Source organism: Epinephelus moara, chromosome 9, assembly GCF_006386435.1.
Source record: "Epinephelus moara isolate mb chromosome 9, YSFRI_EMoa_1.0, whole genome shotgun sequence".
NCBI lineage: Eukaryota > Metazoa > Chordata > Actinopteri > Perciformes > Serranidae > Epinephelus > Epinephelus moara.
In genome coordinates this window covers 26189045-26202752 of record NC_065514.1, presented here as the reverse complement: position 1 = coordinate 26202752, position 13708 = coordinate 26189045, and the positions used below count along the sequence as shown (strand labels likewise).

The following is a 13708-nucleotide window of genomic DNA, read 5'->3' as shown; positions in this document are numbered from 1 at the left end:
GGAGGCATCTCATGCTGTCACAAGCACGAGCCCCTCATCCATGAGTAGCTGCATGCTTCTTTCTGTACAGTGGTACGGTCGGTGCGTGTAGTTTGCTAGTTTCTACATGAAACTGCTCACAACAAGGTCTGTGGATTATTTTGTGTAATCGTGTCATGATTTCTGCAAAGAGACATTGCTGTTGAATTTTTCAAATTTATTTTTGGCACTTTTGGCAAAAAACTACAACCACCCAACTGCATCACTACGCAGAAGGAAGCATGCATCTCCTGCTCGCTCACCTAGCACCACTGAGCTAACTAACATTACAACTCAAGAACACGCCATTATGTTTGCATCTTGCATTGTCAGGAGCACAAGCGTCTCATCCATGAGTAGATGCACGCTTCTACTACTTTGAGCACCACAAGCTGAGTACCATCTAGTTCCATTATATTGGAGAGAAGGCAGACATCTCTACAGCTAATATGTCCGACACTCGACAACTCACACCAAAACAATCTAGACTGATAAAAAGCCCTACAGGTAAGATGAAAAATATGCATTTTGAATTTTTAGGTGAACTGTCCCTTTAAGCTTGTTAACGACACTGCATTGTTAAAGATAAAAGCAGTGGTTCCAAACCTTTTTTTGCTTCTGGCCACTTCCAACTGTCTGGTGGGACTCCTTGTCATGTTTCAGAAGTCTCTAAATTGTTAGCAGTTCCACCAAAGAGACATTTCAGCTCTAAACTTATTAAATTATTTAATTTCATTAACTGTTTAAAGCCCAAAGACAAAATATTCAATGATTCACCCCTGTGATTTACAGTGGAGGAGTAAAGTAATAATACCACAGTAAAGTAGTGTTGTAAGTCAAAGACAGGCATCACAAATTTTACTTAAGTACAAAAGTAATAGCAGCATAATACGCTCAGTGTACCAAAAGTATGTATTCACCATGCAAAATGGTTCATGTCAGATAAAGCACAAATTTTATAATTGGATGGTTCACTTTAATATTGAACTTAGTTACTTTCCACCACTTCTGATTTATCTGGTAAACTACTAGACTTTTCATGCAGTTACATGTTACAGTGTTTGATAATCCAGTCAGAGGGCTGCTTATTGTAAAACCATCGCAGTCAGCAGCACTCCAAGTTACTGATAGGTTCCTTATAGTTACTGCCCTGATAGCTTGTCATCTCTGGACAATGTGAGCACCACACAGCAGCAGACTGCCTGTCAAGGTGTGATTGACATTGAGTCTGTTTGGCTTGGCTGCTTTAAAAAGACCCAACATGTGTCATGAAAGGTATCTGACGGGCACCATTTGGTTCTAAGAATAACTACAGAGGAGTGGAGGAGTGACGAGGACAGCTGCCCTGAAGTCCTCATACACTCACACACACACACACACACACACCAGTGGCAACAGCTAGTTAACTGTATATTGTGCTTCTGTGTGTGTGTATGTATATTTACAATATTGTGACAGTTGCCACCCATGAAGTTTATAGACTGAAAAATGAAGCCACATGGTGTGTGACCTACCTTGGGGTGTTGCAGTTCTTAATGGTACTCCAGTCAGGCTGGTGGACAGTTGTTGGGCCAGTCCATCAGGGGCGTCTTCCTCTACAGATTTATCTCACGCCTGTCATGAGGGGTCACCTACTGACACTCTAAGGGAAGTTTCAGTGTCTGTCGCAGGAACAAAATATATAATGCATAATAAAACCACCCTTTTGTCTCTCATTTCATTAACACAAATCTACTAACAGAAAAAATCTGAACACTTCTCAAATGAGCACATTTTGTTACTGCTATTCTGTTTCGATGTTACTGACTTATGGTCTGATTTTATACTTTATGTTGTATGTAAAACTGGTCTCTCAGAACATCCAAGCATAACACTTTACTTTAACCCCTCAACTTAGCATTTCTAACCTGTAGTAAACTATATTAAATGATTTATAATATACTATAATGCTCCACTTATTGGTGCCCACAGGAGGAAATAACAGCTGTTGACAAGTACATTAATAAGCAAATGTTTCTATACTTTTAAATGCTAAAAAGGAGGGTTAAAGTAGTGTTAGAGGCTGAAGAGTTGTAAATGTTCCTCACTCTTCAAGCAGATTTGTGAGGATTGAGTTTATATACCAACAGATTCAAATCGTGCCGGCTAAACACAAACATCTGTGGAGTCAAAACAACAACACAAGGTGCAAAAGGTGTGATGCTCTCTTTGTTTCATCAAAAGCTGTGCGCAGTTTATATTTATTGTATTCTAAATTTACATTTTTAAAAAAAATGTCTGCCCATGTCTTAGAACCATTATGAAAGTTAACGCACAAATTCAATATACATCTCATTGTATTTTACATAGAGGGTAAAAGGAAAGGCATGAAGGTGGCATGATTCATATCAAGGCTCAAAAGAATCAGAAAAAACAAAACATGAATAAATAGAAAGTGCTAACCTTAGCGAAAATAAGAATGCCTTCTCTTTAAAAAAACAAAAACAAAACTGCAGTGTGGAAAGTCTCAAGCTCCTGTTACCCAGCAAAGAAATTCATACAAGCCATCTAAAGCGTGTGGTCGGACACTGGGCCTGTACACAAGCAGAGTGGATGCCAGAAACTAGTGTGAAGGAGCGATGGACATACTGTAGTTGGGCGTCTGTACTTATCTCTAAATTATAATGCATACTGTGCCTAAACAGCTTATCACTAAACATAAACATCTAGGAAAAAAAACAGAGGTGGGCTCTCTTTTCTTCTGCTCCTAGTATTCATCTGACGACAGTCGTCATAGAGAAAAGGCGTCCTGGAGCTGAGACACACACATCGCAGCGTTTCTTCAGAAGCTACGTCAGAATCCAAATTGTTTTCTCTTCATTCAAAGAAAACCTAACAAAATATATTGTTAGAGTTTAATTTCTGCATGTCAGTTTTGTAAACTACTCGATTTCCAATACTTATCCATGTTTGACATAACCATTTAAAAACAGTTAAAAGCTTTGGGATATATTTTTTTTTTAAAGTTTTAATGACAAGGTCATTAAAAGTCATGCACGCTGCAAATAACTGCATGCAGTAGTTATGGTAACCCATCCAAGCACTTTTTATTTATTAATAGTCATAAACACACACAGCAGCTTCATCAGAGGAGCCTACGCCCTCTTGACTTTTGAATGTGGAGTATTTATACGGAGAGCCATTTGCATGTCACAGGAAGCAAAGGTCTGCCACAGCTGCCTGTAACATTTACCTGATAAAGAAAAGAAACGTTATGTGGATTGATTATCAACTTCATATATATTTTATATATATATTTATATATTTCTCTTCTCTCGCTCGCTCACTCAGTTGCTATTGCGCACTCGCACATTTATCCCACTTGCTCTCGTTTATTTTTGTTTACAATGTAACAAAAATGGTGACAGGCCTGAAATTACAATCACCAAAAACAAACTCAGAAAATAGAGGAGGGAGAAAGAAGGGTGAGGCCAGGGAGGACTGCTGCTGTTTGCTGCCCATCACTGACAGTTGCAGCAGAGAGGACACAGTCTGCTTGATGCTCGGACATCAAAGAGGAGGCGGCGGAGGCTCCTTGCCCGTAGAGCTGCTCTCTCGAAGCTGGAGGTTCTCCAACGCCACATCTAAAGGCATGATATCCACGCAGCCCATGGCTCCGAAGTCGGCGAAGTCTCGACGCTCGTCCTCATCGGAGGAGGAACTCTCTTCGTGCATCAGCGTGGACAGGAGCAGCTCCTGGACGAACAGGCTGCGGTCTGCGCGCTCTCCTTCTAGAAACTGCCGCTCTGCTTCAGACATCTTAGGTTCATTCAACCTGGAAAAAATAAACACAACATTTAAAGGAGCTATATGTAAGAAATCTAAAGCAAATAGTCGTAAAGTCCTCCTAATATGTCACAGAGACTAAGGAATAATGTTCATATAAGATACTGATCTCACCGACAACAATAGTACAGCCAGAATATTCGCATTTTAAAAAAAAAATTTACGGTCCGCAAATCATGTTTATGTTTTGAATTTGTGTTTTGGCCTGTTGCGCCACCCACCGCCGTCTACCAGTCACGCAGTCAGTAGAGTCTCAGCATCAGTTACAGTTATGACTGAGCTACAATGGCTGACGGTGCGACTAAACCCAAACGCCCTCGTTATGATTCCCAAAAACACCAAGACAAAACTCGAGGCAAAGCGAGGGTCTATATAGGAGATGCTTTTGAACGGTGGAGAAGGTTGAACTGTTATTTATTTTCGATCATACATTGTAGCCCATGTGCAGGTGGGTCATCGACCCGACTGACTTTTTTGAGAAACAAACGTTAGCAGCACGGCAAGCAGCCGGCTTCTCCTCAGCTGTATCCCGGCAGCAGTGTTAGCAGCAGAGAAGCCGGACTTGCTTGAACGGTCTGCTGGAAAACCGAAGATCAAGGACGCAGCAGTTTTCACCAGATGCGTGTTGGTTGCGTGTGCGCTCTGGCACGGCAGCGGAGCCGATAGGATTCAATTCTAGTCTATGTGTGTGTTTCCACCGGCTGTGGCTGTGCTGCATCCCAGCTCCGTCTCAGCTGTGGCACTCCAGAGCCCTCCGCAACAGATACGCAGGACTTCTATTTTTGCCGGTGTTAGAACACCGGACGCTGGAGCACAACGCAGCAATTCAGCACAGAGCAGCAACCTCGAATCTGTAAGGGAGGGGGGGCGGACACGACTCGCGGCAGTATTTTGAATTTGAGTGCAGTAACCATTTTGGCCACATTCTCACATACAGCGCCTTTAAATACAAACAGGTCACACAGTTCAAGTTAAACTGTTCTCTACCCTAAATACAACTGAAACAACAGACAGGAAGCATATGCGAGTCAATTTCCTGTGTTAAGCTGTGACACTGAGGAGGACGAGCTTAACTTCAGAGTCAAGAGAAACTGCTCATTGTGTTGACAGTGATCACTAACAGGATTAACTGCTGGCACATAGACCTTCAATGATTAATCCATCAGTTGTGAACTATAAAACATCATCCAGTCTGAAAGAAATTAATTGGTTTGTGTAATTTTTTTATGAAAAAGTAAAAATTTTCTGATTCCAGCTTCTTAAATGTGAATATATTCTGGGTCCTTTGCTCCTACATGACAGTAAACTAAAGATATTCGGGCTCTGGACAAAACAAGACATTTGAACAGGGGTCCTTAAAAGAATGAAACTTATGGAGAGAACAAAGGAACAGCTAATAATATTGTAAAGAACTATGAATGTCTTCCAAGCTCTCACACTGGTTTCAACTTTTTGGCCTTCTGTAACTTGGAGATTGAATTTAACCACAGAAAAACTTCTGTATGTTGTATATTTGCACCTAAAGATGTGCTCAAGTGTCTGAAATTGTGTTAAAAAAAATCATCTTAAGAGGAAAAGACTATTTCTATTCTTCATTTTTCTTATTGTCAACAAATTGTCAAAAAAAAAAAGAGAGCAAAATCATTGTCAGTAAGGACAGACACTCTGTTTCTTCTGCCATACCAACACCCAGGGCTTCCTATAACTACAGCTGTCAATTAAGGTACAAAGAGATCTGTGTGGTTGCGTTTGTGTTTAGAGTGACCAATCATAAGAAGTCCAGGGCCTCCCTTGGTTTCCCCCTCAAATTGTAAAAAGCAAGGTTGATTTAGATGAGTACGACTCAACTTTGACAACGTGGCACGTGATGGCCGCTCTGTGTGCTTGTTGCTTAGCTGTATACATGCAGGTATCATGATTTGTTCCTCGCTCGCAGCTGCCTGTACAACTCTCGGTTGTGAAATTATTGCGTGAGACTTAAATCAAGCAAGTACAGTAAATAACTGCTTGTGTGAACTAATGTAATTTGCTCATGAGCATGTTTTATCGCGCTTGCAATATATGGCATAAATCTGATGCCATACTCCACTTCAGTGATACAGTATGCAGTTTGTTTTCAGACAATTCATCACATTTATTTTTAAGCTGCCTGATGAGACAACTGCATGAGGCATTTCACTTGTCTGAGCCCTGACTATTTCTGACAACTAATGATAGAAGAGTGCAGCTATACTAGCAAAACAACCATGTAATATCAAAATATCAAAGAACAAGAAAGAACAACTGGCCACACTCACCGTGCTAATAGAAACTGGGAGCTGTGGGACGAGGATGAGGGGTTGTTTTCACCCACGGTGGCAGTGTTGGCAGTTGCTGTGCTGGGTGGAGGGATGGCGGTGCCGGTGTTGCCCGGGTTGTTGCTGCGTCGTGTCGCGTGGCGACCCGTCTCCACTTGCTGTCGTGCTGCCTGAGCCTGCTGCCTCTCCAACTGCAGTTGCATCTGAAGCTGCTGGAGCTGTGAGGCCGAAGGCCCTGACGAGTTTATTTGTCCCCCTGTTGCACGTCGCACACCTGACAGCTGAGACAACAACTCTGCAGGAGACACAACAAAGAACAGGCATCACTGTTTGCAATCTCTAAATAAATCATGATTTCAAAAGACAAGTAGATATCTGTAAGAAGATATGAAGGACAGAAAAAAGGCCAGCAAGTGACCAATGTGATTTTACAAAAACCTGCTAGGACTATGACCAGGCATCATAGTTTCGAAAGTTAAGGGAAGAAAACATCAGAGACCATACAACGTAGATTACTTGAAATATTCCTGACTGTTTGCCGGACTTTGTTTGACAGAGACTGTCTTAACCCAGTAAATTTTGGTTTAAAGGGTGCTCTGGTTAGGATTTTTGGGGCCGATTACTGAACACTGGAAGCAGTTATCAGTCGATATCAATCATGGGGTCTATTTGAAGCCCTCTGTTTATTATGTAACATTATTTATTTCTCTAACTATTCTTAACAACCTCGTACACTAAGTCTTAAAGTTAAGAGGGGAGGAAAAAGTACCATGACTTGACAACTGTGTATTTATTGGCAGGAAACATGTGCAACATATTCCACTCTCCCTCTTCAAAGACACAATTTGCACCAAGGCAGCCTACGCTTGGTTACTGGGAGCAGCTCAGAGCTAAAGAAATACATTTTTCCTGTGGAATAAGATAAAATTTTGTTCAAAAAATGTGACTACAAGTTAAATGTGCACAACACACCAACATAGAACAATAAATTATACTGACACAACTAGTGTTAATTTTGTCAAGTATTCTTTTTTTTAAATTTTGTTAAGTCTTAATTATGTCAAATGTCCTGGTTAGTATGTATCATTTCTAGTCAACCTCATCCTGTTTTTTTTTTACTGATTTTTTTGTGGACTAAAAATCTGGGCATTTTAGTCTTTTGCAATCAAAGAAAATCTTAAATATTTTAGTATAGTTTTAGTCTATGAAAATCTAGTTTAGCCAAAACCAAAGAGCAATAATTTTGTCCTTGAAGGCCACCATAAAATATGTCCAAAAAGGCAATTTGTTTTTGGCAAAAGTTATACTTGTTGGTTAGCTGAGGGAAAAATAGCCATTTTGGATAATACTGAGCTTTTTGACGTACCGGTAAGTATAAACTTTGTACTATTGTTAACTTGTTCACACTTGATCATCCTTCTAAAACAACACCACAAAAACTTAATGTATGGCAAATAATACTGATGAGAGATCATATACGGTTAATAAAAAAACACAAGTGGTCAAAAAAGTTCATGTTGACCTGTAGATTGGAAATGGATGTTTATCGGTCATAAAATACAAGGGTTTGATGGTATGTGATAAGTTTTTACCAACAGAGGGTACCAGTAAATAATACAACTCTACTTCAGGGTGAGGAGTATAACCTGCAGAGTACACCTGTATACGCTTGCTTCTCACCTGCAATTGGGTCCATTGCTTCTCTATTACTGGGGGTGTAAGTGGAGCTCTGTGATGAGGAGGATGAAAGTCCCCCTGTGGAGCCGCTAGTAAAGTGCATATTTGTCCGTCGTGCTCTGGCACCTCCCAGTCCTCGTCCAGGGTGGAACATCCTGCGTACATGTCGAACACTGCTGGACTCATCGTAAACAAGGATTGTTAAGGGTCAATACAGTAATGTCACACAAAGTATAGTATTAGTATTTATTTAAAACATATGAAAACATCTTTATGTAGACACTAGTGTGTGGTGACACAGGAAGGATATTAAATCTCTTGGCGCTCTGTGTTCAAGTGTGAGGTGAGCTGTAAAGTCATCTGTGACGTGGTTGGGATCCCCTCCTGGCAAGGCAGCACATATTGGACAAATCTGAAATGAGAGAGTAAGAGGGGTTTCTGTTTGAGATATTTTTTCCAAAAACAAAATGTTGTGTCCACCACCCAACAATGAAACAAAATGAAAGTACTAAGCAACACTGTTACTATCTTTTTAGAGTGCAGTTTTACCCTCTTCAAATGTTGCAGCATCGTAACCAGTGGCACATCTGAGAGCAGCCATTGTACATACTTACTTAAAGTTCAGACTGCAGGGCTGTTTAAATAATAACCAATGAAATGAGTTAAAAGAGTAATCCACTGAGTTAGCATTGCACTCCTAAGTCTCCTATAACACTATCAGACTCACGATGAACAATAAAAACAAGGATCAAAACCGATGCAACAGAACAATCTTTTTGCCATCTTTTATATTTCACAAATTCCTTGTCAAAAACTGGTGCCCACAATACCCACAATGCAACAGTTCAGTCAGAGATTCAAGATAATGTAGTTACGAGCAGAGATGAGGAGCAGGTCCACCCCCAGATATTTTTTTGTTTTCAAATTTGCAGTCCTCGGCCCCAAGCGCTGCTGACTCTGGTGACATCACTTGAGGACAATTATCAACTTTACATGACTCCCTCTGGAGGCCCAAAAAACTGTATACAGCTTTTTTCCCTTATGTACAGTTGGTCTCCCAAAGAACTGTAAACAGACTTTGATGTGCAAAATTAGTGGAGTTCCCCTTTAAGACTAAATGGGTGGCCATGAGTAAACGCTTAATGTACCAATATGAAATTCAGATTAAACATGGGACAATGACGACATGTTTATCGGCTGAGCAATTTTGACTTAAGAATGCCTTAAAGAAATACTTCACCCACAAAATGTCCATTTGTATATTGATCAGTCAAGCTGTGTTACCTTGAATGATGAGGAAAACTGTTTTCTCACATACATCCACGGAAAATGGAAAATTTTGATTGGGGATAAAGTTTAACAACATAAAAACTATATCAAAATGTCTGTTTAAAAACTCTCACACAAGTCATGCAGTATAATCCAAGTCTCATTTCTGCAGTCGTTTGCTCAGTACTCAACAAACACGTGCATTTTTTGCTAAAACGTTACTATTTAAAACTGAACTGAAAGTGACGCTCTCTTCAAGGCCAGGCTCCAACATCAAGGCTTCTCAGCATCCGACAAAAGCAACATGCAGCAATGGTTGGCCCTTGTCGCCAGTAGTTCTTTGATGTCAGTTTGCTTGGGGTTTAAGATTGATCATTTAACTGATTAGCTGATCGCCTGAAAATGAATCTGCAAAAATTTTAGTAGTTGGCTAAACACCAATTTCCGAACAAGATGCCAAACTTTCTCTAGCTCCAGCATTTCTTTGTCATATACAACAGTAAACTGAATACCGTTGGGTTCTGGACTGTTGGACAAATAAAACACACCATCTGAAAACATCACCGTGGGCTGTTGGAAATTATAACAGTAATTTTTCATTGTTTCCTGACATTGAGAAAATAAGCAGCAGATAAATCTATAACTGAAGTAATTATTAGTTGCAGTCCTAAATCAAACACATGGGAAAGAAAGGTGTAGAAGCAGCACTGCTGTGTCGTCTGCACACACACTGCAGACCATAAAACTAAATTCATACAGAAAATTTCACCGTAAAAATGAGTCCATTACAGCTGTATCGGAGCACGTATTGTACGAAACAGTGTCTACTGTGCATCAAATTCTCACATATGACCCCAGCAAATGACACCCTGTGCCATATACGTATACAGACACAGCAACAGGTTACAGAAAAAATTCCTCTTTAACTGTTTAACTGGCACCATGTTATGTTCTGGTTCATCTGTGAAAACTATTTAAAAGACAAGAATAGCACTGTCCTACATTTTCCTTATTGACAATGACCGAATATCTTATTCCACTGCCCACTGATGTCTAAAAACTATTAGAATCACATCAATGAGGCACACTGTTGTACTGGCTGACTTGCATCTTCATTATGATAAATATGGTCACTGTGCTTTATTTTGAGCCAATCCCACATACACCATACTGCTGCTGTAAATACTCATTAGCGCACCAAATGTGCACAAATTAATCTACAGCTAAAAATAGCCCCAAACAAATGCACAATTTACTCTTGTTTGAGCAACATTTTCTAAAAACTACAGTCGCCAGCTGTTTCAGGAAATTACTTAGCTGTTCAAAAAAGTCAAACGATATACTATTTATGAGCAGATTTAAAATATTTAATGCTCGTTAGGAACGAATGGGCTTCGGGTTCAGTGCACAGACAGGGCTGGCAAGTTGTGTAACACTGAGAGATGGAATAATTGTTGATTTTGGTCATTTTGTGGACTCACAGACAGTATAGAATAGTGGCGACATTATCCATCAAAACCCCTCACTTAACGCAATGACACTCTCTGCTGTGGTATCTGCAACAAAATCCAACAAAACAATCCTCAGGGGAACTCTCCACAGCACAGTGACCTGGCTTCAATTGGTGCAGGTGGTCAGCTGGAGCACAAATACTACTAGTTGGCTTTAGCTGTGGACTGCAAGGCTCTCTTTTCTCCCCCGTCACTGCTGGTAGACCAACCAGGTAGATGTCAGCACTGTCAGCAGCTGTCTGACCCTCTGCCTTGCCTTTGCTCAGTTTACTCAGCAGTGGACAACGCTCATAAAAATCCTGCTCTGACAACAAGTAATCCATAAATGTCTTCTGCTTGTACTTTCTTGGAAGTCATTTTAGCTGACAGAAGTGCAGAGCTGGACAGCAACAGCACAGTCCAATGACTACGATATAAAGTACGTCAGTGGATGGCAGATATAAACTAGGCTGCTGGAGCTGCTTACAGCCACATAGACAACATTTGAAACAATTGAGATATATTGATGACAAATTCACAAAATGACTGAACCCGTAACCTTGTGCCACGCTCCCTTAATATGTGTTGTGTACTCACCACCTCTGTGGAAGTCTCTGCATGCTCTGAGGTGACATGCTCCTGAAGGGACGTCTCCGTGAAGCCCATCTTGCCACAGTAAGGACATGTGAATGACTGGGGTTGCTCTACTGAAAAGGTGTCTCCTCCATAATACAAGTCTGCAAAAACACAGTACACAGAGCAATCATTATTATTTGCCAATCAATAATTTAATTATTAATATCATGGCGAATGATTTGTGATGACACAGTATGCTACAGTGAAGGAGTAAAATAATCATGGCATGATGAATTTGTTGTATGCTCAGCCACCTGGCTTTCAAACAGGTCCTTACCATAGTCTACCCTGGTTAATATACACTGCATGGGGTGCTCTGTGGTGTGTCTTGTTGTTGTGGCTCCGCTCTCGTAGCACGATGCGCACAGGTCGTAGTCGTAGCAAATTAAACACTTGAACCGTCGTCCTCTAAAGTTCCCTTTTAAACATGCATCACAGCTCACACCTGCAAAAAGAGAATAGAGGAGTGTAAAAATCAAATATGTGGACCTCACAATAAAGTTACAAATTCCTTATAAGTCTGTCTGAAGGACTGACTGTGAGAAAGCAATGTCTATCTGCAGGCCAGTCTCACTTACATGAGCATGTGTTTTGGAGTGGCACCAACCCACAAGTGCCAGTAATGAAGAACTCTGACATTCCAGTGAGCTTTACATGAAAGGTCTCAAAGACGCAGCTCAGAGGGCATACCACAAACACATTCATTACAGTGTTTGTTACTCATTTATAGCACTGTCCACTCATTGTCAGGTAGCATATTGCTTTTTTATTTATCTAGCTCTAGGCTACATGGACAAAATTTGACAAGAGAAAGAGAACGCAAACCGGAGCCAACCAAGGCAGCAGACATATTGTCAGCTGTTTCTATATTCTGCAAATAGCTTATTACTATTCACAAGCCATCATATCAAATATAATGGCATCTCTATGCTTGTCCACTCTCGAAAAAGTGATTGCAGTGAAGAAACATTCAAACACTGGCTCACTACTCTGCAAACACAACCAGTTATTTTCTATGAGACATCATAGTTATTACTGCACACAATATTCCAACTCTTGCCTCGCTAACATTTCCTTTGAAGAGAAAAGATGCCTTATTTGGCAAACATTAGATAGCAGGTATGCAAGTATTGCGGGAATTTCCTTTGTTGAGACTGATCTGACATCTTGCAACAAAAAGCTTCACAGTACAAAGAAAAGATCTCATTTATTAACCAAACCCAGGCCTGAACAAACTAATCATCTGCCAATATGCAGATATCAGCTGTATGTGTTGATAAAAGGTTAGTCGCACCACACAAAGTTTGACAGAGATACTAGGACCACCTGAGTGGTATAAAAACTGTGCCCCTTCTTCCACTTATGCAAGTATTTCTGACTGCCTGGGAGACCTCTGTCATCATCTGAAAGGCTAGCCTGCCCACTAAGGACAATTAAACATATATATCAATATTTGTTGTCCTACTTTAAACGACTTAAAATTAGTTACCCAGGCATTAGTCTTGGTCTCTTGAGGCTATCTTACTGCATAGTGCTCATGTTAGTATTGTACACCACCTTAGCAACTTCTGAGGTGATTAAACAGGATAACCTGGCTGGCCTGCTACAACTAACATTATGTGGATAGTGAAGTGAGCCGATTTTACACTCCCATCTGGTTTGCAGTTAAACATACTGTAACTTAACCCTAGCTAGCTAGTAGCCTGCCAGATAGCTAACTTAGTGTTTGGTTTTTGGTCTGAGGCCTCAGACTTTCTTCTTGATGACAGTGCATTCGCTAACAACAGTAGGTTATGTGACCAGACGGGACAGTATGGCGCTAACATTACAGCTACGGGCTCTTAAATTAACACGTAACCCAAAATAAAAACAAAAAATGATAACAGATATGATGTTACGTATACTATACAACTAATGAGGCTGTAGGAGCCGGTATAAGCAACGTTAAGTCGCAGCCACACCACCGACTTCAAATGTTAGCATACATTAGCCTGCTCGCTAGCCCAGCTAATGTAAGGTAACGCAGTACCTAGCAACGGCTAGCTGCTAAGCTCCGCAATGTTGCCGTATCATTGCGAACATGTTATGGGAAGTAACAACGTTTTTCTTCAAATTAGAATATATAAGAGATGTGTGTGCGCCAGAGCTGCTGACAGCAGACGTGTGTTGAGACAAGCCTGAAAACAAGCCGCGAAAAGCGGCTGACTTGAATAAGCACTTAGCAAAGCTAGCCGAGGAGCTAGCTACTCAGGTAATGTAGCCACCAACCAAGGCGCTGTGGACCTGTTTATCAACTCACCCTCATGTCGGGACATCCTACAAACAGCGGCACAGCCCCTCCTCGGGCTCCCCAGCGCGGTTAACGGGGAACGATACAGTATTTTAGGTAATAAACTGAAAAAAGCCTTCACTCTCGCCTCTTTTTCGAGCAAGATGGATCCGCCAGCAGCTTACAGTTTGTTCTGCTTCCCCTCCCAGAGTGTCACTTATCGCTAG

The 13708-nt window shown here is 40.9% G+C and overlaps 1 protein-coding gene across 1 annotated transcript; it reads right to left on the bottom strand.

Annotated features, from left to right (window-relative positions):
- Nucleotides 1-3369: 3369 nt before the first annotated feature.
- On the bottom strand, nucleotides 3370-13708 carry kcmf1 (potassium channel modulatory factor 1). Its single transcript, XM_050053557.1, has 7 exons — nucleotides 13512-13708; nucleotides 11490-11657; nucleotides 11174-11313; nucleotides 8128-8229; nucleotides 7821-8004; nucleotides 6141-6435; nucleotides 3370-3832 (listed from the first exon to the last, which is right to left on the bottom strand). Exons 1-7 carry the CDS (start codon nucleotides 13525-13527, stop codon nucleotides 3568-3570), a joined length of 1170 nt encoding a protein of 389 aa, XP_049909514.1. The 5' UTR covers nucleotides 13528-13708; the 3' UTR covers nucleotides 3370-3567.